The sequence below is a fragment of the Geotrypetes seraphini genome, chromosome 3 (genome assembly GCF_902459505.1).
Source record: "Geotrypetes seraphini chromosome 3, aGeoSer1.1, whole genome shotgun sequence".
NCBI lineage: Eukaryota > Metazoa > Chordata > Amphibia > Gymnophiona > Dermophiidae > Geotrypetes > Geotrypetes seraphini.
Window position 1 is genome coordinate 398,873,764 of NC_047086.1, and position 24,591 is coordinate 398,898,354.

Consider the following 24,591-nt stretch of genomic DNA (forward strand, 5'->3'; position numbering starts at 1 on the left):
ATTATTTGATAGATTTGTAACCTAAGTTTTTTTTATTGTTTTTAGTTTTGTTCATTTGGTTTGTTATGTATTTTATTATGATTCTCATTTACTGTTGTTTAAAATACCACCTGTTATTCCTGCTCATTATTATCCTGCTACCAAGTATAACTTTCCAATCGCTCTGACTCTTCCCCTCCTTCCACTGTCCATCCAGCCCATAGCTTAGCAAATCACCCAGCTCTCTCTCCTGTCGCTTATCCAGTTCAGATAGTATAGCTCACCCTCCGCTAAGGATCGGGCTCCATTCCAACCCTCCTCCTCTCCTGATACATATTGCCTAGCACTCCCCCCGACAAAGCTCTTCCCACCAAAAAAAAACAAAAAAAAACCACCATGAAGCCGCCTTTTTGGCTCCTTCTCCTCCTGCTCTGCTCTTCTCCCTACACCACCCCTTGCCTGAAACCTCCTTCCCCTAACCTTCCCGACCCCTCAACTGACTTCAACTTCTGTCCTGGCCTCAGAATCCCCACGTTACTTCACTCCAGAAACCATCCCTCCAAAAAAAATCCTCGAAGAGTTAACCACACATCCTTAAAACCCGTTCCCCCCACCAACCTCCCCAACCTTGCCTCCGACTCGCTTACCCCAGTCCCAACACTCTATTGCAATGCCAGATCCGCTTGCAATAAGACTCAAATCCTGAAGGACCTTCTTGAGGATTCTGACCCGGGATTCCTATGTATCACGGAATTCTGGATCGCGGAAGATGACACATTTACACAAAATGAACTCTGCTCCCACGGCTATCAAGGCCTGTTTTCTCCCAGAACTAACTGAATAGGAGGCGGTCTGGCACTAATTTACAAATCTTTCTTCGATGTCCAGCTCATCGAAAAGAGCTGCCTCTCCTCTCTAGAATACATGTTGGCCTTGGTCAACGACGAACTCCAACCTCACCCACTGGGTAACCTACTTCTTTATCGCCCACCTACCCCTTGGAACAAATCCTCTGATCTCGTTCTCGAAACCATATCAAATGCCTTCCTCAAATTTCAAAGGCTCTTGATCATCGGGGACATCAATCTTCACCTTGACGACAATACCAACAAGGATACGATCGAACTGAAGAGCTTCCTCGCCTCTCTCGGTTTTTCACCCCCTTCATCATCCCCATCCCATAAAAAGGGTCACACTCTAGACCTTATTACTTTCCTTGATCTTACCGCCTACAAAACCTCAGCCGGTGACACCCGCTGGGAACAGGTCCCCTGGTCTGACCACTTCGTTGGGACCTTCTCCATCCCCATTTTCATGTCACATCTCGGGGCCCCTCCCCTCTCCTCTAATTCCATCACCTTTCGCAAAAAAATTTCATGCGACCTATTCTGGATAAAATTTCTCAAACAACTCTCTTCCGCTCCTAAGCCTGCAGACCCTGAATCCAACTGGCAAAACTGGACCGCCCTCTCCGAATCCACCTACCACTCCCTCGCCCCCCTTTTCACCAAATCCATCTCTTATCCGCAAAAAGCCCCCTGGTACCTCCCTTACCATAGAGAACTAAAGCAGAAATGTCGAGCCCTGGAGCGCAAATGGAAAAAATCTAACTCCCCTACAGATAAACAATCCTGGAGAGCCAACATTAAGCACTATAATTCTACATTAAAAAAAGCAAGAAAGAACTTCTATGGCGAGAAAATCTCCAGATCCAATAACCAGAGTAGTACACTTTTCAAAATCTGGCGCTCTCTAACCTCCAAAAAAGACTCCACCTCTTTCCCCTCCTCTCCCTCAGCCGATGTTCTAGCAAATTTCTTCAATGATAAGGTCACTACCTTACGATGCTCCTTCCCACCTGCAGTCTCCTACAACTCCCTGGTGCTCACTGACCCCAACCCTACTCTACCGGCCTCCAGTGCTATCCCAGCCGATAGACTCTGGGCTACCTTCGACCAAGTATCCGATTCCACCATCCTCAAACTCTGTCTCAAAATGAAATCCTGCAATTGTTCTTTAGACCTTTTCCCCTCCTACCTCTACGAGGAAATACCCACTCAAGCCATCTCTTCCATTACCAAACTCCTAAACTCCGCTCTACATTCGGGCCTTTTCTCCCCAGAAATGGGCCATATCGCCTTAACCCCTCTATTGAAAAAACCTGACCTCGACCTTTCCACTACATCCAGCTATCGCCCAATAGCAAATATCCCTCTCCTAACCAAGATGCTTGAGTCAATCATATCGACTCAACTCTCTTCCTACCTAGAGAAATTCTCCATCCTCTTGCCCTACCAATACGGCTTTCGCCCCAATTTCAGCACCGAATCCCTACTGACCTCCCTAATCTCCAAGGTCTAACAACTTCACTCATAAGAACATAAGAACATAAGCAGTGCCTCTGCCGGGTCAGACCACAGGTCCATCCTGCCCAGCAGTCCGCTCCCGCGGTGGCCAAAAACAGGTCAAGGCCTGTCTGAATCATTAGAAGGGGCTCCCCTGCCACCTTGGTTTCCCATTTAAGTTCTGCCCTCCTATCGAAGTCCTAGCCCTCCGGTCTTGCACATGCACGACCAGGTTGGTTTACTCAGTACCCCACGATCCCTCTATCCCTCAGGAATCCATCCAATCCCTGCTTGAATCCCTGTACCGTACTCTGCCTGATCACTTCCTCCGGTAGCGCATTCCAAGTGTCCACTACCCTTTGGGTGAAAAAGAACTTCCTTGCATTTGTTTTGAACCTGTCTCCCTTCAGTTTCTCAGAATGCCTCCTCGTATTTGCTGTCTCCTTCAGTCTGAAGAATCTGTCCCTATCCACCCTCTCTATGCCCCTCATGATCTTGAAGGTCTCTATCATATCTCCCCTGAGTCTCCTTTTCTCCAGAGAGAAGAGCCCCAGCCTATCCAGCCTCTCGGCGTACGAGCAGTGTTCCAGCCCTTTTACCATTTTTGTTGCTCTCCTTTGGACTCTCTCAAGTACCGCCATGTCCTTCTTGAGGTGCGGTGACCAATACTGAACGCAGTATTCCAGATGCGGACGTACCATCGCTCGATACAATGGCATGATGACTTCCCGTGTTCTGGTTGTTATGCCCTTCTTTATGATGCCCAGCATCCTGTTGGCTTTTTTCGAGGCTGCTGCGCACTGTGCAGATGGCTTCAGTGATGCATCCACCAGCACACCCAAGTCTCTCTTGAGTCTGCTGTCTCCCAACAATACCCCCCCAATTTGTAGTTGAACAACGGGTTCTTTTTCCCTATATGCATGACCTTGCATTTGTCCACGTTGAAGCACATTTGCCATTTGTTTGCCCAGTCTTCCAGCTTGTCCAGGTCCCTTTGTAGGTCCTCACACTCCTCCCTGGTCCTAACTCTGCCGCACATTTTGGTATCGTCTGCGAATTTTATAACCTCACACTTTGCCTCCTTTTCCAGGTCATTGATGAATATGTTAAAGAGTAAAGGCCCCAGCACCGTTCCCTGTGGCACACCGCTCGTGACTCCCCGCCAGTCAGAATATTGGCCCTTTACTCCAACCCTCTGCAGTCTACCCGACAGCCAGTGCTTGATCCATCTGTGCACATCCCCTCCCACCCCGTGGCTCCACAGCTTCTTAAGTAGCCTTTCATGTGGCACCTTGTCGAAAGCCTTTTGAAAGTTGAGGTAAATGATGTCTATGGGCTCCCCATTGTCCATTCGACTGCTTATTCCCTCAAAGAAGTACAGAAGGTTCGTTAGGCACGACCTTCCCTTACAGAATCCGTGCTGGCTTGTTCTCAGTAGGCCATTCCTCTCGATGTGCTCACAAATGCCGTCCTTGATCATAGCTTCCACCATCTTCCCTATTATTGAAGTCAGGCTCACCGGCCTGTAGTTCCCGGGGTCACCCCTTGATCCCTTCTTGAAGATCGGTGTGACATTTGCCAATTTCCAGTCCTCTGGCACCTCACCAGTTTTCAAGGATAGGTTGCAAACATGTTGGATTGTGCCCGCTATTTCCTGTCTTAGTTCTTTCAGCACCCTTGGGTGGATCCCATCCGGGCCCGGTGATTTGCCGCATTTTAACCTGTCTATCTGTTTGAGGACATCCTCCCTACTTACCTCTATGTGCTCTAATTTTTCAGCCTGTTCCCCACTCATGAGCTCCTCTGAGTCCGGTATATTAGATGTGTCTTCTCTCGTGAAAACCGACGAGAAGAACGTGTTCAACCTCTCAGCTACCTCTTTATCCTCCTTAATCACTCCCTTCCTGTCCCCATCGTCCAACGGCCCTACCTCCTCTCTCACTGGTCGCTTCCCTTTAACGTAACTGAAGAATGCCTTGAAGTTTTTCGCCTCCTTGGCCAGCCCCTCTTCGTATTTCTCTTTTGCTTTTCTAACCTCCCGGTGGCATTCCTTTTGGCATTTCCTGTGCGCCTGGCGATTTTCCTCTGTTGGGTCCTCTTTCCATCTCCGGAAAGATACTTTTTTGTCCTTTATCACCCTCTTTACTTCTATTGACATCCAAACCGGGTCCTTTGATCGCTTGTTCTTGCAGCCTTTCCTGAAATTGGGGACGTACATTCTCTGTGCTTCCTGCAGGGTGTCCCTAAATAGGGTCCAGGCGCTTCCCACAGTCTCCATCCTAAAGATTTTCTGAGCTTCCTCCCCACCATTTCCCTCATAGCAGCGTAGTTCCCTTTCTTGAAGTTCAACGCAGTTGTTGCAGTCCTCCTAACTATGGGTGTCCCTCTTTCTAATGTGAATCTGATCGTGTTATGATCACTGTTGCCTAGTGGTCCTCCCACTTCTACCCCTCTTGCAGGCCCCCCTAATCCGTTTAGGATGAGGTCAAGAGTAACACCCCCTCGCGTCGGTTCTTTGACTAGTTGCTCCATGAAGCAGTCCTTCACAGCTTCTACAAATTCTGTCTCCCTAGTGCAGTTGGAGTGACCCGTACTCCAGTCTATCCCTGGGTAGTTGAAGTCCCCCATCACTGTTACACTTCCAGTCCTGCACTCCTGCTCAATTCCGCTTCCAAGTCGTGTCCGACTCCCTCTGGCGTACCAGGTGGTCGATAGTACAGCCCCAGTTTAATGCTCACACCCTTGTTTCCCGGTAATTTGACCCACAGCGATTCCAGCCCCTCTGCCTTCGTTGCCATATCCATTCCGACCGAGTGGATAGATTCCTTTATATATAGTGCTATGCCTCCCCCCTTTTTGTGGGTCCTGTCCCTCCTATAGAGCTTGTACCCTGGCAGCGCTATATTCCATTGATTTTCCTCTGTCCACCAGGTTTCTACAATTCCAATTATATCCAGGTCCTCCCCCTTGGCGACGACTTCTAGTTCACCCATCTTGGCCGTGAGGCTTCTTGCATTTGCGTATAAGCACCGCAGGTCCCGTCGTTTTTTCTTCCACTTCTGCATTTACCTGGTCCACTTGCCCTTGGATTTCTGGCAGTTTTCCCGCTCTCTGTGTTTCTGTTTTACCCTCAGCCTTTACCCTCTTAGCTTTCAGCTTCCCCACATTCCTGCCACGCCACTTTCCCGCTTTTCCTCTGGGATTTTTAGCCCTACCGGCCCCCTCCTGGGCTGTCATCCCTTGAGCCTCTGTTTGATCCCCCTTGCCTTGTGGTGCTTCTATATTACCCTCAGCTTTCGCCCTTGTGCCACCCAGTCCCCCTGTGTCCCCATGCCCCTTAGTCTTCTCCCAGCAAGCTCCCTTTACCTGATGATTCCCTCGCTGTCTGATCTGTAGATCTTCCGGTCCCTCTGTTTCCTCCCTGCAGTCAGCCCGTTCAGCATCTGTTCTGGATGCTGTTGTCCGAAGCGTCAACATCAGATCTGCTGTCGGCTTTCCCCCTCTCTTCAGTTTATTTTTTATTTTTTTTTTTTTTCAAAATATTTTTATTGAGTATGGCAAAAGGTCCGGACAAGCGACCACAATCTGAGCATGAACATACACAATGTCACATTATCACAGAAGAGAAGAGGAACAGCAACAACAAGCATGAACCAGCCTCTCGTACTGAACACCGCCAACAAACGCAAGGCAAAGCGCAGAAAGAGGCCAGAACTAAGAACACACAAACCCCTTCCCAGAACCCACAACGATAAAAAACCCCGTCTAGACCCTCAGCCATAAAATTTTTGTGAATATTCCCCACAGGCATCAACACCCAAACCGGTCAGCAAGCACACCAGTCCCCACAACAGGCACTCACAAGACACCCATTCACCACACAAACTGTACTTTCAGACACACCTACCCCCCCACACCCAAACCCAACCCCCCCCCCCCCCGCCCCGGAGAGAGTGCAAACACGAAGTGAACCGTGAAGAAGGCAACAGCAGGAATAGAAGAAGTCCAGACAAGTAGGATGGCCAAATAAAGCCCTCAATTAGAAGAGATCAAGGTGAAAGAAGCTCCAGCAAGTGCTCCCACAGAGCGACATAGTGTCTCAGCTCTAACTTACTAGATTTACTGTAGGCGCGGATCTCAAATTGCGCCATCTCTCTCAGCTTGATCCGCCATTGGGCCTGGGGAGGTGTGTCCTCGGATACCCAGTAGGTCAGTATCATCTTCTTCCCCACTAGAATGGCATTGTAAAGGAATCGTCGTTGCGGAAGTGAGAAACCCTGGTCTCGTAGTGGCCCCTGTAAGCCCAGAAGAAGAGTGCCATAGTCCCACTCAATATTGCTGTGAGTAACCGCGTCAAGAAGGCCCAGCAGCCCCGTCCAGAGAGTGAGTTTTGTGCATTCAAGAAAAGAGTGAAGGTACGTGCCAGGCTGTGTTTTACATTTACTACAGGAGTCGCTTTCCCAAAGTCCTATCTGAGCCCCCCGTTGTTTAGTAATATAGACTCTGTGCAAGATTTTAAACTGCAGTTCCTGGTAGTCTGCTGATTTAGAGAAGAGATAAAGAGACTGGAAGCAATCCAAAAACTGGGGCTCGGAAATACTAAAACCCAGGTCCCCCTCCCACCTCTCCCGTAGGGCACTCATCCCAGGAACCTGGGCAGAGAGACGGAGAACACTATACCAGTGAGACAGCCGGTTGAACGCCGGCGGGGTCGCTTCGAAGATCCGATCTAGTGGCCCCGCGTCCCAGCCCCGCGCATGAGTCCGCCGGGTGGCCTCCCAATAGTGACGGAGTTGAAGAAAAGAAAACAAGTACCAGGAGGGGAAATCCCACTTCGTCTGGATCTGGTGAAACGAGGGGAAAGTGCCACCCGAAACAGCCATAACATCGGAAATGGTGCGGCATCCACTGCGTACCCAAGCCCTGAATATCGTCCGTCCCCAACCGGGGAGAAAACACGCATTACCCTCAAGGAATAGAAAGGGCGAAACCGCAACCGGCAGATCCTGCCTACGCCGCCACCACTGCCAGGCCCTCCTAAATGGAATCAACAAGGCTGAGCGACCCCCCGAGCGGGCCATATGATCCGGTTGAAAATGAAGCAGGTTGAAGAACTGAAAAGGTAGGCTCCAAGAGTCAACCCAGCCCCGCGGGAAGTAACGCGCTACACCGGTGTGTCCCTCGTGAATCCACCGCAGTAGGGCCGCTACATTGTACAGGCGTAAGTCAGGGACACTCAGCCCTCCCCTTCCTCTAGCCAACATTAGCTTTGTCAGAGCAACACGAGGAGCCTTAGAGCGCCAAAGAAACCGAGAAATCAAAGAGTGAAAGCGGAGGACATCAGAGCGGCGAAGCCAGATCGGCACGGTCTGGAGCGGGTAAAGCAGTTTGGGGAGCATGACCATCTTCACCAATGCCACTCGACCCAGCAAACCTAAAGGGAGATCCTGCCACTGAAGGCACAGTTTCCCAATGGCGTCTAGATGACGAAGAACATTCATAGAGTAAAACGTGGCCGGGTTGGTGCTGAGATAAATACCCAGATAACGGACCGGATGAAGCGACGGCGGGATGGGTAGTAAGGCATGCCACGGTTCCACGGGGCCACCGGCCAGCAGCAAGAGTTCGGATTTACTACAATTAACCATCAAGCCAGATAGGGCCCCAAATTCCCGAACAATAGTCAATGCCGCCTCCAGGTGTATGGGAGCCCGATCCAGATATAGTAAAATGTCATCCGCAAACATGCTTATTCTGCACTCCTGTCCCCCCACTAGGATGCCGCGAACCGCCGGAGCCTGACGTATTTTGATAGCTAGGGGTTCTATGGCTAACAAAAACAACAAAGGAGATAACGGGCACCCTTGCCTTGTTCCCCGCTGCAATTCAAACGCCTCCGTCAAACTCCCATTGATAAGTATACGGGCCCGAGGTTTAGTGTATAAAGCTTTAATCCAATCCAAAAAACTCCCTGTAAAGCCGAAGCCCTCCAATATCTGAAATAAGTATTCCCAGGAGACACTATCAAACGCTTTCTCCATGTCTAATCCTGCCACTGCCGATTGCCCTCCCCTACCCCTATGCTCGTGAATGGCCCCTAACACTTTCAACAGATTCATGGAGGCATACCGACCCGGTACGAAACCCACTTGATCCGGGTGGATCAGGTGCGGTAGGTAACAATTAAGCCGCCGCGCCAGCGTCATAGCCAACACCTTGATATCCTGGTCCAGGAGAGAGATCGGGCGAAAAGAACTCACCAGGTCAGGGTCCTTCCCCGGCTTGGGCAACAATACGATATGGGCCATGTTGTCCGAAAAGGGGTCGTCCCCTCCCGCCACCGCATTACACATCCTACTGAGCGGAGGAGCCACCAGGTCCCCCAGAATCCGGTAGAATTCCGGGCCCAGGCCATCCGGTCCCGGAGCCTTAGCCAAAGTGAGCGAGCCGATCGTAGTAGAGATCTCCTCCGCCGTAATAGGCTCATTGAGAGACGCGGCTTGGCTCGCCGACAACTGGGGTAATTTCAAGTCGGCGAAGAACTGTGACATAGCGGCGGCATCCAAAGAACGGCGGCCATAAAGGGCCTGATAGTAGTGAACAAATTGGGAGGCAATGTGACTCTCCCCCTCGTGACGAACCCCCCCAGAGTCCTTAATAGAAGTGATGACCTGTCTCTTTTTGTGCGGGCGGATCAAATTGGACAGGAGTTTCCCCGTTTTACTTCCCCACCTATAAAGCTGGTATCTTTGATAGTACAAGGAGGTCTCCGTTCGCTTATTGAGGAGTTCCTCCAGCTGACCCCGCACCACCCGCATCTCCTCCCGATCCGATAATGTGGTGATATGGGATTGGCGGAGGGCGTGCAACCGAGTAGATAGTCTCAAGAGCTCCCCCTCCTGCTGTTTACATTTGCCAGCGATATAAGCGATAATGTGCCCACGGAGTACTGCTTTTGAAGCATACCAGAATGTAACGGGGCCCACATCCGTCGTGTCGTTTGTAAATTGGTAATCTAACCAACGCGCCCTCAAGAAAATGCGGAACTCCGGATCCTGGTACAAAGAAGAGGGCAACCGCCAAGAGGAGGTCCTTCCCGCCGGCGCCACGCTTAAACGGAGTCCCACTGGTTCGTGGTCAGATAGTGTACTCTCATAAATTTCAGAGTGAGTGGCCCTAGAGAAAAGGCGTTTATCAAGGAGGAGGTAATCCAGTCTGGCATACACCTTGTGGGCATGTGAGTAAAAAGTGAAGTCGGTGTCATAAGGGTGTAAAGTACGCCAAACATCAACCAGCTCTAAGTGTTGAGTGAGAAATCCTACCCCCCGTGTATCATGGTCCCGGGTCCGTGCCCGAGGCGGCTTACAATCCACACCAGGATTTGCAGTGATATTGAGATCCCCGCCCACAACTAAATTGGTGCTGTGAAATATGGGCCAATACAGTGGAAAAGAACTTATGACAGTAGACATTGGGTGCATACAGGTTGCACAACAGTAACTTAAGACCCCAGAGCTCTCCCAGTACCAGAACGAAACGGCCCTCCGGGTCCTGAATTTGCTTGTGAAGGTGAAAAGGAAGGTGTTTGTGAAGGAGAATGGCCACCCCCCCCTGACGGCCTGTAAAGGCCGAGGAGAACACCTCCCCCACCCATCCCCTGCGTAATTTGGTGTGTTCCAGCCGAGAGAGATGCGTTTCCTGTAGGAATGCTATATCCGCGCCCAACTTGCGGAGGCAGGACAGCACTCGCGATCGCTTAATGGGAGACTTTATACCATCCACATTGAATGTGAGTATCTTAAGGTCAGCCAGGGTCAAATCTAGGTGAGCTGGAGCCGAGCAGAGAAAAGATAGAAAAAGCCGCTCCTGGGTCTCCCAGCTGGACCCAGCAGCCAGACAACAGATACCACATAAGTCTGCACACCCCCGAGGCCTCCCTCCCGTGCCATCCAAACCACAATCCTAACACCAGCACACCAACATACAAAACCCCATGCATACACCCCCAACAGCCTTCCCTATCCCCCCACACCCCCCTCCCACCCTCCCCCACCCCTCCCCATTCGTGTAACCCATACACCTTCCCCAACAAACCCACTGCCTACCCAAAGCAGAACCCTCCCCCCTCCCGCAAACTGTCCACCCCAACTTGACCCTCACAGCGAACAGGAAAGAAACATTTAGGATATAATAAGTCCAAATCAAGCCGAAATAGTCTGAAGAGCAGTGCCATGCCCCAACAACTGAGGGCTAGTGTCCAGAGGTGGTCCAGAATGGCGTGATAGAAAGCAGCCAACCTCGGACCCTCGGACCCCTCGAGAGTCCGACCGATGCACCAGCAGGAACCAGCTGAACACAAACAACAACAGGCAGCGCGGCCATTGTCCGCCCCAGGTCAGCGTCCAGGGCACCCATAGCACATTATATGCCCGGCGGTCGAGAATCAAGGAAGAGGGTGAGCTGCCAGATTGCCCACATAGGTGCGGGCCTCCTCCACAGTGGTTAGGGTCTCAGTGGCACCATTCCTCCAGACCCGCAGCTTGGCAGGGAAAACCAGGGCAAACTGGATCCCCCTCTTATGAAGCTCAGTGCAGAAAGGTGACATCAACTTGCGTTGGGCAGCAACGCGCACCGAATAGTCATTAAAGACCAGTACCTTCACCCCCTCGTACTCCAGGGCTCCAGCCTTGCGATATGCCCTAAGCAGAGCTTCCTTGCCTCTCCAATTGCAGAAGCGTGCGATAGCTGTGCGGGCTCTCTTGCCATCCCCCGATTTGGGGCCAATACGGTGGGCTCTTTCACATTCAAATTGCAGGCCGGAGCCCGACATGCCCAGTGTCTCCGGCAGCCATGTGGTGAAGATCCGGTACAGGTTAGCATCTCCGACAGATTCTGGTAGACCAACCAGCCGCAGGTTGTTACGGCGGCTGCGATTTTCCAACTCCTCAAGGTGCTCCTGCATGTCAATGTTGGATTTGCGGAGCGCCGACACCTGAGCCTCCAAGGACGCACACGTGTCTTCCTGGCCTGAGACCCGTTGCTCCACTTCAGTGAGGCGCCGCTGCTGAGAGTCGAATTTTTCATGCACCTCATCAACTGCCGATTGCAGTTTGTTGAGGCGGACCGCCAGGGCAGCCGAGACCGATCGGGTAATTTCCTGAATCCAGTCTCCCGCAGGGATGGTGAAAGACGCTGGCTCCGCCGCCATTTTTACAGCGGGAGACTGAGGCCGATCCCGAGAGGTCTTTGCAGCGCGGATTGGCATGCCCGACGGCAACGCACCCCCGAACTTCGGATTTAACAGCACAAGGCTCCCAGCACTGCTCCCGAGGATCTCTCGATTCAAAACGGGTGGAAAAGCGCTGAAAAATAGCCGATTTTGGCGGGATCAGGACGGAGCTCTCCGCTCCCACAACCGGTCAGGTAAGCTGCATCACGTGACCCCCTCTCTTCAGTTTAAAGCCCTCTCGATCTCCTTCCTCAAATTGGTTGCCAGTAGTCTGGTTCCCGCTGTGCTCAGGTGCAGGCCGTCCCGCCGGTAGAGCTTGCTCTTTCCCCAGAAGGACGTCCAGTTCCTCACAAAGCGGAAGCCCTCCTCCTGGCACCATCTCCTCAACCATGCATTCACAGCCTGGAGGTCTGCCTGCCTCTTTGCATCTGCTCTCGGTACAGGCAAGATCTCCCGCAACAAGTTCGCCGTCCTCTTGCAATTTGACCTCTCTGCCGCTTTCGACGTTGTTCATCACGACATTCTACTTTACCAACTTTCCGAGATTGGCATCACCTCCACTGTCCTTGAATGGTTCTCAAAATTCCTTCGTTCCTGTTCCTACATTGTCAACATGAATGACACCTCATCCTCCCCCTGGACACCAATCTGTGGAGTCCCACAAGGTTCACTTCTATCTCCCATCCTCTTCAACATTTATATGGCCTCCCTAAAACTCCTCCATCTATCCCCCCTTGAAACAATTTACACCTATGCTGATGACATCCTTGTCCTTCTTGAGACCAACTCGAACCTCACTGATCTCTCATTGAACATATCCTCCTGTATCTCAAACCTCCAATCTTGGGCCCACACCGTCCAAATGAAATTGAATGAATCCAAGACAAAACTACTTTGGCTTGGCCCAAAATTAGCTCAGCTACCCCCCTCAATCCCACTGTCTTCCGGCTCCTCTCTGCAGCTCGAATTCTCCAGCAAGGTCCTGGGCGTCATCATTGATTCTACACTGTCCTTCAATGACCACCTCAACTCCCTGGTAAAAAAATGCTATTTCAGCCTTCACATGCTGAGGTCAGTAAGATCCTGTTTCCATCAAAAACATTTCGCCGTTCTCGTCCAATCCATCATCCTCTCCAGACTGGACTATTGCAATTTCATCTTCATATGCCTAACGAAGAAAAACCTCCACAGACTCCAACGGATCCAAAATGCCACGGCCAAGCTTATCTTTGCTAAAAGTAAATTCGATCACGTCTCACCACTACTTTCCAAGCTTCACTGGCTTCCGATAACTTCCAGAGTCCACTTCAAATGCATCAGTCTAACTTTCAAGATCCTCCACGGCATCCTTCCTCCATTAATTCCACTCTCCTGGAATTCCTCGAATCGTAGTACCTCCAGACCTACCCAAAAATCAAAACTATCCTTCCCCTCACTAAAAGACATTTCCCACCCAGGAAAACTGGGGTCTTCCCTCCTCTTCAGATTCACCGAGCTCTGGAATAACCTCACCTCCCCCCTTCGGAACCTGAGTGCTCTCCAATCCTTCCGCAAACATCTGAAAACCTGGCTTTTCTCTAAAATCTAACTCTCCCTCCTCTCTGACTTTCTAGCTCTCTAACATTCTTCTTCCCTCCGATCTTCATCTAACCCTTTCCCTGGAGTTCCTTTCTCATTACAATCCCTGTAAACCGTGCCGAGCTCCACGACCATGGAGATGGCGCGGTATAAAAACTCAAGGTTTAGTTTAGTTTAGATTCTGTACAATTTGCTGACTGTTTCAGTTTCTCTTGTTGTAAACTGCCTAGAACTGGCATGGTCTGGTGGTATATAAGAATAAAGTTATTATTAATAATATTATTATAAAATAGAGCAAAACAAAGATACTTTATTTGTAGGCATCTTTAAAGAGGAAACATTTTAGCCCACCTTTGAATTTGTCAATGTTTGTTCTGCCCTGATGTGAATTAGAAGAGAATTCCAAGTCATGGGAGCTGTTATGGAAATGATAGAAGCCCGATGATTTTTAAGGAGGGGACATAGAGTAGATGCTGAGAGGTAAATCTTAGGGTTCTGGGAAAGTCGTGTGGAATCAGAAGTCTATCTATAAAGGCTGGTTCCTTGGTCTTTTGGATTTTGAATGTTAAGATGGTGATTTTATAAGTTATTCTGTGAGGAATGGGTAACCAGTGTGCTTTCTTAAAGAGAAGTTTGAAAAAACAGGTTTTGACCACTGTGCTGATTTGGGGTGATAAGTTAATTTGTTGTCAATGATAACCCCTAAGATTTTGACTAAGGTAACTGATTTGATTGCAATATTCTCAATGGATAAGTGCACTAATAGTTGCAGGTTCTTTCCATGGAAAAAGAAGATAGGAGACCATATTATCACTAAACCAATCTCTAATTTTTTGCATTGATGGAATTGATGTCAGGGGGTTGGATGGATCGATGGTATGAATGATTTTGTATGTTGTCGGCATATGCAAAAGCAGAAAAGCCAATTGACTGACAAAGAGTCAGTAGGGGAGCCAGATAGATATTAAAAAGTAACGGGGAGAGAATAGAACCTCGGGGAATGCCAATGTTGTTTTGGAAAGTGGAGGAGGTAGAATCATTGGAAGATACTGAAGAAGTTCAGTCTGTAAAATAAGAAGTAAACCATTCTAGAATCTGATTTGGAGATACCAATATAGGCAAGCCTATTAAGTAAAAGCAGATGATCTATTGTGTCAAACGCCGCTGAAAGATCAAGGGAAATTAAGAATAACCGATTTGTATTGGTTGAGCTAGTATTGAATAGATGTAAGACCTAGTAAGGAATGTTCAAGTTGAGTGATTTTTGCGAAAACCTGTTTGATTGGGGTGCAATATTTGAGTTTTGTGTATGAAATCTGAGATTTGATTAAATACGATCTTTTCTGTTAATTTTGCTAAACAGGGAAGATTAGCGATTGGCCTATAATTCGAGCATTCCTGGATACCACCTTTGAGATTTTGATAATGAGATAGATAATAGAGTGTTTCTAAATGTTGGGCAGTGTAGCTGTGGTAAGACTCCTATGTATGAGTTTTAAGAATATAGGGACCAAAAATGGAAAAATAAAGTTTAAGGATAAACAGGTGAATAGCCTCAGAATTAGAACCTTTTGTGTTAAGAGATTACATGATGTGTTGAAGCTCTTTTAGGAAAGGACGGCAGAAGTTAGAACAGGAAGAACTTAAGGGATTAAGTTTTGTATCTTTGAGAGAGGGAGAAGAACAAGTTTTACTCTCTTTTTTAAAAAAATATCTTTATTAATTTTAGTATAAATCATGTTTTATTGGCACATCATCAGTAAATACACAAGACAACACGACCATACAACAAGGTCGCGAACATCAAATGTACCATCAAACACATTTTCACCCCAACCAAAGGATCCCCCCAATCCCCACCCAATCTTTATTAATTTTAAAGCCAAAAATAAGTGCAACATATTTTACAGACATTTTACACTTTAAAAACACTTAAATTCTATCAAATTATATTTATGACAAATACATATATCAACCCCCCCTTTACACATAACCAACAATTAAACTCTAAATAAAAATAACTCCCCACCCTCCCTAGACGTGCATGATCAAAGGACAAAATCAACAATCACTCCTTGCAGAATTCTGTCAATGGCTCCCAAACATCCATAAATTTCTTATAATGTCCCTGTTATATGGTCATCATACACTCCATTTTAAAAGTATAACAAAGAGATTCCCACCAGAAAGTATAATTTAATCTATCACAGTTCTTCCAATTCCTCAAAATAAGTTGTATGGCAATACCTGTCATTTTAAAGAGAAGTTTGTTATTTTGAGCAGATATTTGGCTTTTAGCCCTCATTAACGTATCAAATAGGATGGTATCGTACGTCAATGCCACTGGATTTTCTAATATATTGTTCACTTGATCCCAAATAGATCTTCAAAATTTAAGTATCAAGGGACAATAGTATAGTAAATGATCCAAAGTTCCAACTTCAAGATGACAATGCTAGCATCTATTAGACTTTGGACTATCTAATTTCTGTAAACGAACTGGGGTCTAAAATGCTCTATGTAATAAGAAAAACCAAGTCTGTCTCATAGATGCAGACACCGTACATCTCATTCAAGTTTTACTCTTAATTGTTTTCCTAATGTTATTTATTTTTTCTTGGAAAAAATTGGCGAGATTTTGTGCTGAAGGGGAATCCACATTAGAAATAGCTGATTTCTGTTTAAATTGGGTAAGTTTTTTGAGAATTGAAAAGAGAGCAGATGAGTTCTTTGCTTTGGAAAATGTTTTGAGTAATATTCTTTTTTTTACTGTGTTTAATGTTTTCCTATAATGTGGATAATGCTCCTTGTATTTATTAAGGTTTCCTAAGGATGGATTGGAACATGGCGCAGCTGACACTTAAGAAGCGTCAGTGAAGAGTTAAACCAGGGATTAATTTGTTTTTTGGAAGAGATACAGTGGGTAAACTATTGGTGCTAGGTTATCAAGGAGGAAGCAACAAGCTGAATCCCAGATTCTTATTTGTTCGCTGGTGTCAGCGATTTCAAAGGCCTCAGAAACGAGAGTAAATGAAAGATCAAGGATCATCCCAACGAATCGCTAAGGTTATAAAAAATCTCGTGAGGAGACTGTTTTGGGCCTAGACTCTGTCATGACGAGAAGCAGCCTATTCTGATTTGCATTGATTGGACTTTTGGACATTAATAATGTTCCAAACAACACAACATCATACATCAATGATGGAACTTCCAGTATCATAGATACTCCATATAGATCTCCAAAATTTAAGTATCAAGGGGCAATAGAACAATAAATGATCCAGTGTCCCTATATTGAGATGACAGTGCCAGCATCTATTTGACTTAGAACTATCTAACTTCTGCAACCGAACAGGGGTCCAGAAAATTCTATACAACAGGAAAAAACAAGTCTGTCTCATAGATGCTGATGCTGTACATCTCATCCTCCAAATCCAAATCTGTGGCCATTGAGTAGCAGAAATTTGCTGCTTTGTCTCAATGCTCCAAATGTCTTTTAGATTGTTTTAGGTTTTTTATTCAGATGCTCAGATATTAATTTATACCACTTGGCTGCCTGATGCCCTAGCAAATCTGTCTGGAAGCACAGACCTGGCAAGCTATACTGATTTTTTAAATTTTGCCAATAAGGGAACCCCTTCTGAATGGCCTGCTTCAACTGCAACCATTTATATGCTTGAGATTTTGAAATACCGAATGATTGTTTCAAGCGTGTTCCAATGTGTAGCTAAAAAGCAGACAAGGAATGTAAAATTATGTTCTTACCTGTTAATTTTCTTTCCTTTATAACCAGCAGATGAATCCAGAGACTAGTGGGATATAGCTCACATCGACCAGCAGGTGGAGATAGAGAAACTGATTAACAGTTGGCCTTATAGCCTGGTGTTCCTCCTGTTGATTCAGTTATGCATCTTGCCCAAGCATCCCGAGAAAGGAGAATGAGCAATCTCAAAACTTCATTCCAGTATTAAACACGTAACTCAGAAATGCAATACGAGAATTACCAACCGTTCCCCAACTGAAATTACAAATTACCCTTTAGACCAACCGTCCCCTGGGGAGGGGCTCTGGATTCATCTGCTGCTTATAAAGGAAAGAAAATTAATAGGTAAGAACATAATTTTACATTCCTTAGCAAAGCAGCAGATGAATCCAGAGACTAGTGGGATGTAGCAAAGCAAACTCAAACTGGGTGGGAAGACAATGCCGCCTCTGCCAGCACTGAAGCGCCAAAAGTTGCTTCCGCCCGGGCAGCTACATCTAAACGGTAATGCTTCGAAAAGGTATTCCCCGACGACCAAGTGGCCGCCCGGCAAATTTCCTCTAGAGACAAACCCCCGGATTCCGCCCAAGACGTAGCTAATGCTCGAGTCGAATGAGCACGAAGGTGCTCCGGTACTTGCTTCCCCGCCAACAAATAGGCTGACGCGATAGTCTCCTTGACCCAACGAGCAATGGACGCTTTAGACGCAGCCATACCCTTGTTTTTGCCCGCGAATAACACGAAGAGATGATCTGACCGACGAAATTCGTTAGTTACTTCCAAATAATGTAGGATCATCCGTCGTACATCTAGCAGCCGTAAGGACGAAAATCGCGTTCCCCAATCCTCCTTCCGAAAAGATGGGAGGAATAAACTCTGGTTCACATGGAATGAAGAAATCACCTTTGGAAGGAAGGACGGCACAGTCCGTACCGACACGCCCGACTCCGAAAAACGTAAAAAGGGTTCCCTACAAGAAAGCGCTTGTAGCTCCGACACTCGTCTTGCCGAAGCCATAGCCACCAAAAACACTGTTTTCAACGTGACGTCCTTCAAAGTTGCTACCGACAGAGGCTCAAAAGGCGCCGCCTGCAATTTCCTAAGGACCAATTTAAGATTCCATGCCGGACAAATTCGCTTCACCGGAGGGCGGATATGGCGAACTCCTTTTAAGAAACGGACCACGTCCGGATGAGCAGCGAGCGTCGAGCGCGACACCCGGCCCCTGTAACAGCCAATGGTCGCCACCTGAACCTTTAGCGAGTTAAAGGCTAACCCTTTAGATACGCCCTCCTGTAGAAATTCAAGAACAGCCGACAGAGATGCCCGGAAGGGCGCAATCCCCTGCCGTCCGCACCATGATTCAAAAATTCTCCAGACTCTCGCATAGGAGGCCGAAGTCGAAATTTTCTTAGCTTGAAGTAGAGTGGCCATCACCTGTTCCGAATAGCCCCTCTTTCGAAGCCTTGACCGCTCAATAGCCAGGCCGTAAGACGAAATTGGGCCGGATTTTCTATCAAGATCGGACCCTGCGTCAGTAAGTCCGGAGTCACCTGGAACGTTACACGCTCGCCCGCTGAAAGTTGAATCAGATCCGCGTACCAAGGCCGACGTGGCCAATCCGGAGCCACCAGGATCACTCTGCCCTGAAAGCGATAGATGCGTTGTAATACTCGCCCTATCATGGGCCAAGGCGGGAACACATACAGAGGGAATCTGGAGGCCACGGGAGAGCTAACGCGTCTACCCCCTCCGAGCCCCTCTCCTTCCGTTTGCTGAAGAAGCGAGGCAGCTTTGTATTGCGGGCTGAGACCATGAGATCTATCTCTGGCCGCCCCCAACGAAGGACTAGAAGATCGAAGGCTCGAGCCGACAACTCCCATTCGCCTGGATCTAGAAGATTTCTGCTGAGGAAGTCCGCTTGCACGTTTTCGTGACCCGCAATGTGCGCCGCTGACAGCAGCGGAACATGCACCTCCGCCCACCGAAACAGCCTCATTGTCTCTTCGGCCAACGGAGGACTCCGGGTACCCCCCTGACGATTGACATACGCCACTGCCGTGACACTGTCCGAAAAGATTCTGGTCGGACGGTCTTGAATCAGGGGCTGAAAGGCTCGCAGCGCAAGTCTGATCGCTCTCAACTCCAGCAAATTGATTGACCACTGGGCCTCCTCCGAGGACCACACCCCCTGCACTGAAGCTTGCAGGCACTGGGCCCCCCAGCCTCGAAGACTGGCATCCGTTGTAATCACGACCCATTCCGGCGTCGCTAACGGCATGCCCCGCCAAAGATGCAAGTCGTGAAGCCACCACAGCATGCTGCGAGCCGCCCGAGGACTCCATGGAAGACGCAAATTGTAGTCCAGAGATGCTGGGGACCACCGAGAAAGGAGAGACTGTTGTAAGGGTCTCATGTGGAACCGCGCCCAGGGAACCACCTCCAGAGTCGCCACCATCAAGCCCAGAACCTGTACATAATCCCAACCCGAGGTCTGGGCGACCCGAGCAGTATACAAATTTGAGACTGCAATTTCTCCCCCCGATCTCGGGGTAGAAATACTTTCCCCAGCCGAGTGTCGAATCTCACCCCCAGATGCAACAAAGACTGGGACGGGGACAGAGAACTTTTGGGAAAGTTGACAATCCACCCCAACGACTGCAGGAGAGAGATTACCCTCTTCGTTACCGACAAACTCTCCTGTCTGGAAGAGGCGCGGATTAACCAGTCGTCTAAGTAAGGGTGAACTCAAATTCCTTCCTTGCGTAGAAAAGCTGCCACAACCACCATCACTTTGGAGAAGATGCGGGGAGCCGTTGCAAGGCCAAAGGGCATTGCTCGAAATTGATAATGATGGCCGAGAATCGCAAACCGCAGATACCGCTAATGCGGAGGCCAGATTGGAATATGGAGGTACGCTTCCTTGAGATCGAGGGACGTGAGGAACTCTCCCGGCCTTACTGCCGCAATCACAGAGCGAACCGTTTCCATCCGGAAATGGCGAACACTGAGCAATCTGTTGACCCCTTTGAGGTCCAGCACTGGCCTGAATGAACCCCCATTTTTTGGCACAATGAAGTAAAGGGAATATATGCCTTGCCCCACTTCTTCTGGAGGTACCGGCACCACCGCCCCCAGATCCAGAAGTACTTGAAGAGTTATGTGGACCGAGTCTCCCTTGGCCGCCCCATTGCACGGGGACACCAAGAAAGAATCGACGACGGGCAAGGCGAACTCTAACTTGTACCCTTCTCGAATAATGTCCAACACCCACTGATCTGACGTGATTTTGGCCCACTCCGCTAAGAACGCCGACAGCCGTCCCCCTAAGGGACAGGCGGAGGGAGCCAAGACCCCGTCATTGTGGAATGCGATTTGCCTGGGCACGTGTTGGCTGACCTGAAAAGGGTTTCGTTGCCCGAAAGGAACTCTTCTGCTGAAACCTAGGTCTCGAGGAAGAGAAAGAACCAGCTGCGGATCTGAAGAAAGGTATACCGGACCTGTACTTCCTTACCTCCCTGAAACGTGTTCTAGACGACACGGACTTCAAAGGAGGCCTCGACCTATCTTCCGGTAAGCGCTGTGTTTTGGTATCCCCAAAATCTTTTACCAATTTATCTAAATCTTCTCCAAACAATAAACCCCCTTTAAAAGGGAGTTTCACAAGCCGAAGCTTGGATGCCGCATCCGCCGCCCAATGACGGAGCCACAAAGATCTACGCGCAACAACCGATAGGGCCATCTGTTTTGCAGAAGCCCGAATTATATCATATAAGGAGTCCGCCAAATAAGCCAAACCGGACTTCAAATCAGCCAGTTCCGAAGGGACAGAACCCCCGGACTCCATCAAAGTATCCGTCATCCCCTGAGACCACTGCAGACACGCTCGCGCCGCATAAGAGCTACAAATCGCGGCCTGTAGGGTAACTGCAGCCACCTCAAAGGACATTTTCAGTGAAGATTCAATCTTCCTATCCTGTACATCTTTCAATGTAACCCCCCCTTCCACCGGCAAGGTAGTCTTTTTAGTCACTGCTGCCACCAGAGCGTCCACCCTGGGTAACCTAAACTTCTCGAGTTCGGTCTGGTCAACCTGATACAAGAGCCGCATGGTCTTTGCCACTCGTAAACTGGTTTCCGGCGTATCCCATTGCGTCGAGATCAGCTCCTGCATGGCTTCATGCACCGGAAAGGACTTAGGTGGCCTACGGGTTCCTGCCATAAGGGAGTTACTAGACACCTTAGTGTCTTCCTGAGAGATGTTTAAACTTTGCAATGCCTTTGAAATTAAGGAAGAAAGCTCTTCTCTATGAAAGAGACGGAGAGCTGAAGGGTCATCCATTTCTCGACCCGGGGGATCCTCTGCTTCCCAATCCAAGACCTCACCCTCCTCTAACGATTCAGGAAGAGAAAAAGGTGATACAGGAAACGTATCCTCTGCGTCTGCGGTCGCGAGTCTACGTTTCTTTACTACTTGCGCCTGCCCTGGAGACCCCACAGCCCCCGCCGTTGGTCTCGTACTATTATACTCCAAAAAAGAAGTAGCAGTAGAAGTAGAAGGCACCGGAAGAGGAGGACCGGTCACAGGCACCGGCTGAGCAGGCTGAGAGCTCTGCAACATGAAGGCCTGGTGCAACAGCATAATAAATTGCGGAGAGAACGAGCCCCACTTAAGCAAAACTGAATTAATCTGATCCGCGCCTTGGAGCGGAGCCGCTACTCCCGCTAACGCTCCTGGCTCCCCGACCGCCGCTGAAGTCCCCGCCGTCGAGGACGAACCCTGCAGCAACCCCGAGTCCCCCTCGAGAGTCGGAGACTTAGAATGTGTTTCCCTGACCCGGGAAATGGCAACCTCACATGCCTGCAAAAACGCGTCTTCCGCCGGTGTTTCAGAACAACCGGCAGAGCAGCCGCCCGACAGTGTTCTGCGCTTCCCACAGCGCGAACACCGCTGACTAGTCTCCGATGCCATTCTTCGTTCCGGCAACAAAACTTTTTCGTTTTTTTTTTTTTTTTTTTACACGCGGAGAACGCCGCCGACCGCCGACTCCGCCCACCAACAACCCCGGCATACGGGAACGAGACAAAAAACTCCGATTAAACCACAAGTAATCAGAATGCACTCACCCAATTCTACCCCCGCTCTACCGGAAGCCAGGTTATCGTTGGTAATTGTCCTGCAAGCCGACTCCAAACACTGCCCGGCTCTGCACAAGCAGGAAGTCCTCTCTTTTTTTTTTTTTTATACTGGAATGAAGAAAGAAGAAAGAACTCCTGCAGCGTTTAAGGAAATCCCTCACTCAAACGGAGGGGAGGGTGGAGAAGGGACCTGGGAGGGCCCAGGTGTACCTCCCAAAGCCGGCACCGCTCAGCCAGGCACCCCTGTCCTGCTGAAGAGAGCTAGTCTCAACAGAGGAACCCAAAGGAACACCAAATGATCCGGCACCAGCCAGAATCCAGGAGCTAGAGAGCTAGCTCAACCCCTGCTGGGAGATAGAGCAAAACTGAATCAACAGGAGGAACACCAGGTTATAAGGCCAACTGTTAATCAGTTTCTCTATCTCCACCTGCTGGTCGATGTGAGCTATATCCCACTAGTCTCTGGATTCATCTGCTGCTTTGCTAAGGAAGAGTTGATTGCAGCTAAATCTTCTTTGAGCTCTCTGGTGGTTTCAAAATGCTTTGAGGTAAGGTCTCTAAGTGCACGGAGTTCTTCCAGCATTATGTCGGAGGAGGAGGAGGCCTTCTTTTCTGACACCATTTCTTCTGGAGTCGGTGGATCATGTTTGGTCCGCTTTTGACCAGCAGAAAGGTTGTTTGGATAATCCGGTTTCAGCGATTTGGAAGCCGACATTATTCAGTGATCGAACCATGAAAAGGAGCTAGTTAGAAGCAGAAATGAAGGTCTGGCAGTAGAAAGTAGTGTTGATGGATGAGGAGAGGAAAATTCAGGCTTCCATCTTGTTTGCAGCTCGGGAACGCCCCCATCCATAAAATTTGAATTTTCTCTATGTTGAGGGAGAGGCAATTGGCATTCATTCAAACTCATACTGTTCTAAGATAAAGTTCAATGAGTCTAACTCCTTAAACTTTTAATGTTACAGAAAAATAAAACTGAACAGCATCCACAAACTAAATACTGCCAGTGCCCACATAGCAGAAGGGATAGTCAGTGGCACTGGCTGCTTCCTGATCTGCTCAGTATGATTGAACTGGGCAGTAGCCTCTCCTGTCTGGTTACATCATTTTTAATATCAAGCCCAGAGTGTTAAAAAATTGGCCTCCCCAATTTTAAAGAGTTTTGGACATTTTTGATAAAGTTATAAAAAATAAATAGTATGTAGATGCATTAAGAAAATTAATACCATTACTGAACTTACCTTTTCATACTCAACATCAAAATTATCCACATCCTTTTGAAATGAAGCCACTGCCTCTAGTAGACTATTCTTAAATTGGGGCTGAAGCTGAACAAGTTCACTTTGAACACCAATCTACAGGACAGAAAGAAACTTCTATTTCAAAATGGGCATGGAGGAAGGGAAGAAAAATAAGAAACAGGAGCACATTTCAAGAATAGATTACTGAAAGACCATCACATATATATTTTAGTTGTTCAACAAAATGTAAAATTCATGGAGGCATGTTGCTTCTTATTTTGTATATATTAAGCATTGCTTGTGCCTTTAAATGAGATTCTGCCCTTGAACTACAATGATCAACTACAATGTAACAGATTTTTTTCTAAACTCATGTGTCTATAAGTTGCTTGCTTTCTAGGCATGTTGATCTAGTAGCCCCTCCCCCTCTTTCTATTTTCCCTTATGCTGTAAGTAGTAACAGCTCTCTTAACTAGCTGTGCTAGCATTCAAGACCACTATAATACCATCCCCAGTCTTTTGTACAGCATCCCTTATAGTAATCTAATCTAATCTTCGGTTTATATACCGGGTCATCTCCCAGTGGAGCTCGACTCGGTTCACATATAGTTAAGACTACAGTACATAGCTAAAAACGCATAGGAGAAATAAGAACTATAATTAAAAACTATAGTGGGGGATCCAAGATGGCATTTGCATGAGCTTGAAGAGAGGACGCTAGGGAGCTCGCCAACAATTTACCTCCTTTACATTTTCTTTGAGAAGTATTACCTCTGGGTATGCCAAAGAGAAGAGGCAGGAGCGCGGCTGGTACCTCGCGGCGCTCTAGACTGGCGGCAGTCGGAAGTATTGACGAACTCCTGCGGCGGATGCAGGACATGACGACGGCGTCAGTAGTTCCCCCGCTGGAGGCACGGCAACAAGGTGAGACGCTGACGACCTCCTTGGGGCTGGAAACAACGCTCAGTCCCGATGCCAGAGCACCGCCTCTACAACCTCACACTACTAGCTCTCCGAGGGAGGGAGTGTTGCCAGGAGATGGTGTACATTTTACTCCTGAGGCCAGAGAAATCGATTCGGAGAGCAGAAGTCTAGGCTCTCAGTTTTCTCAAGAGAGCCTGAACTTAGAGAGTGAAAATTCAACATCTATTGGAGTAAGAACAGCCCAGATGGAACAGAGATAGGAAGAACCTGCAATTGGTGAGCAGTTTGAGATAAACTTACAAGCTTTCTTACCTCGAAAACCCCTTGAAGTCACATTAGAATCCCTTTGGGACCTGATTTCTAACTTAGGAAAAACTTTTAATTCTCAATTCC

General features: G+C 48.3%; 1 protein-coding gene across 1 annotated transcript in view; it reads right to left on the reverse strand.

The window, feature by feature from the left end:
• The window catches only part of DNAH8 (dynein axonemal heavy chain 8), a 1,666,792-nt gene that overhangs the window by 687,087 nt on the left and 955,114 nt on the right, over window positions 1–24,591 (reverse strand). Inside the window, 1 exon segment of the mRNA XM_033937418.1 lies at window positions 23,275–23,388. Coding sequence (XP_033793309.1) covers window positions 23,275–23,388 — 114 coding nt within the window.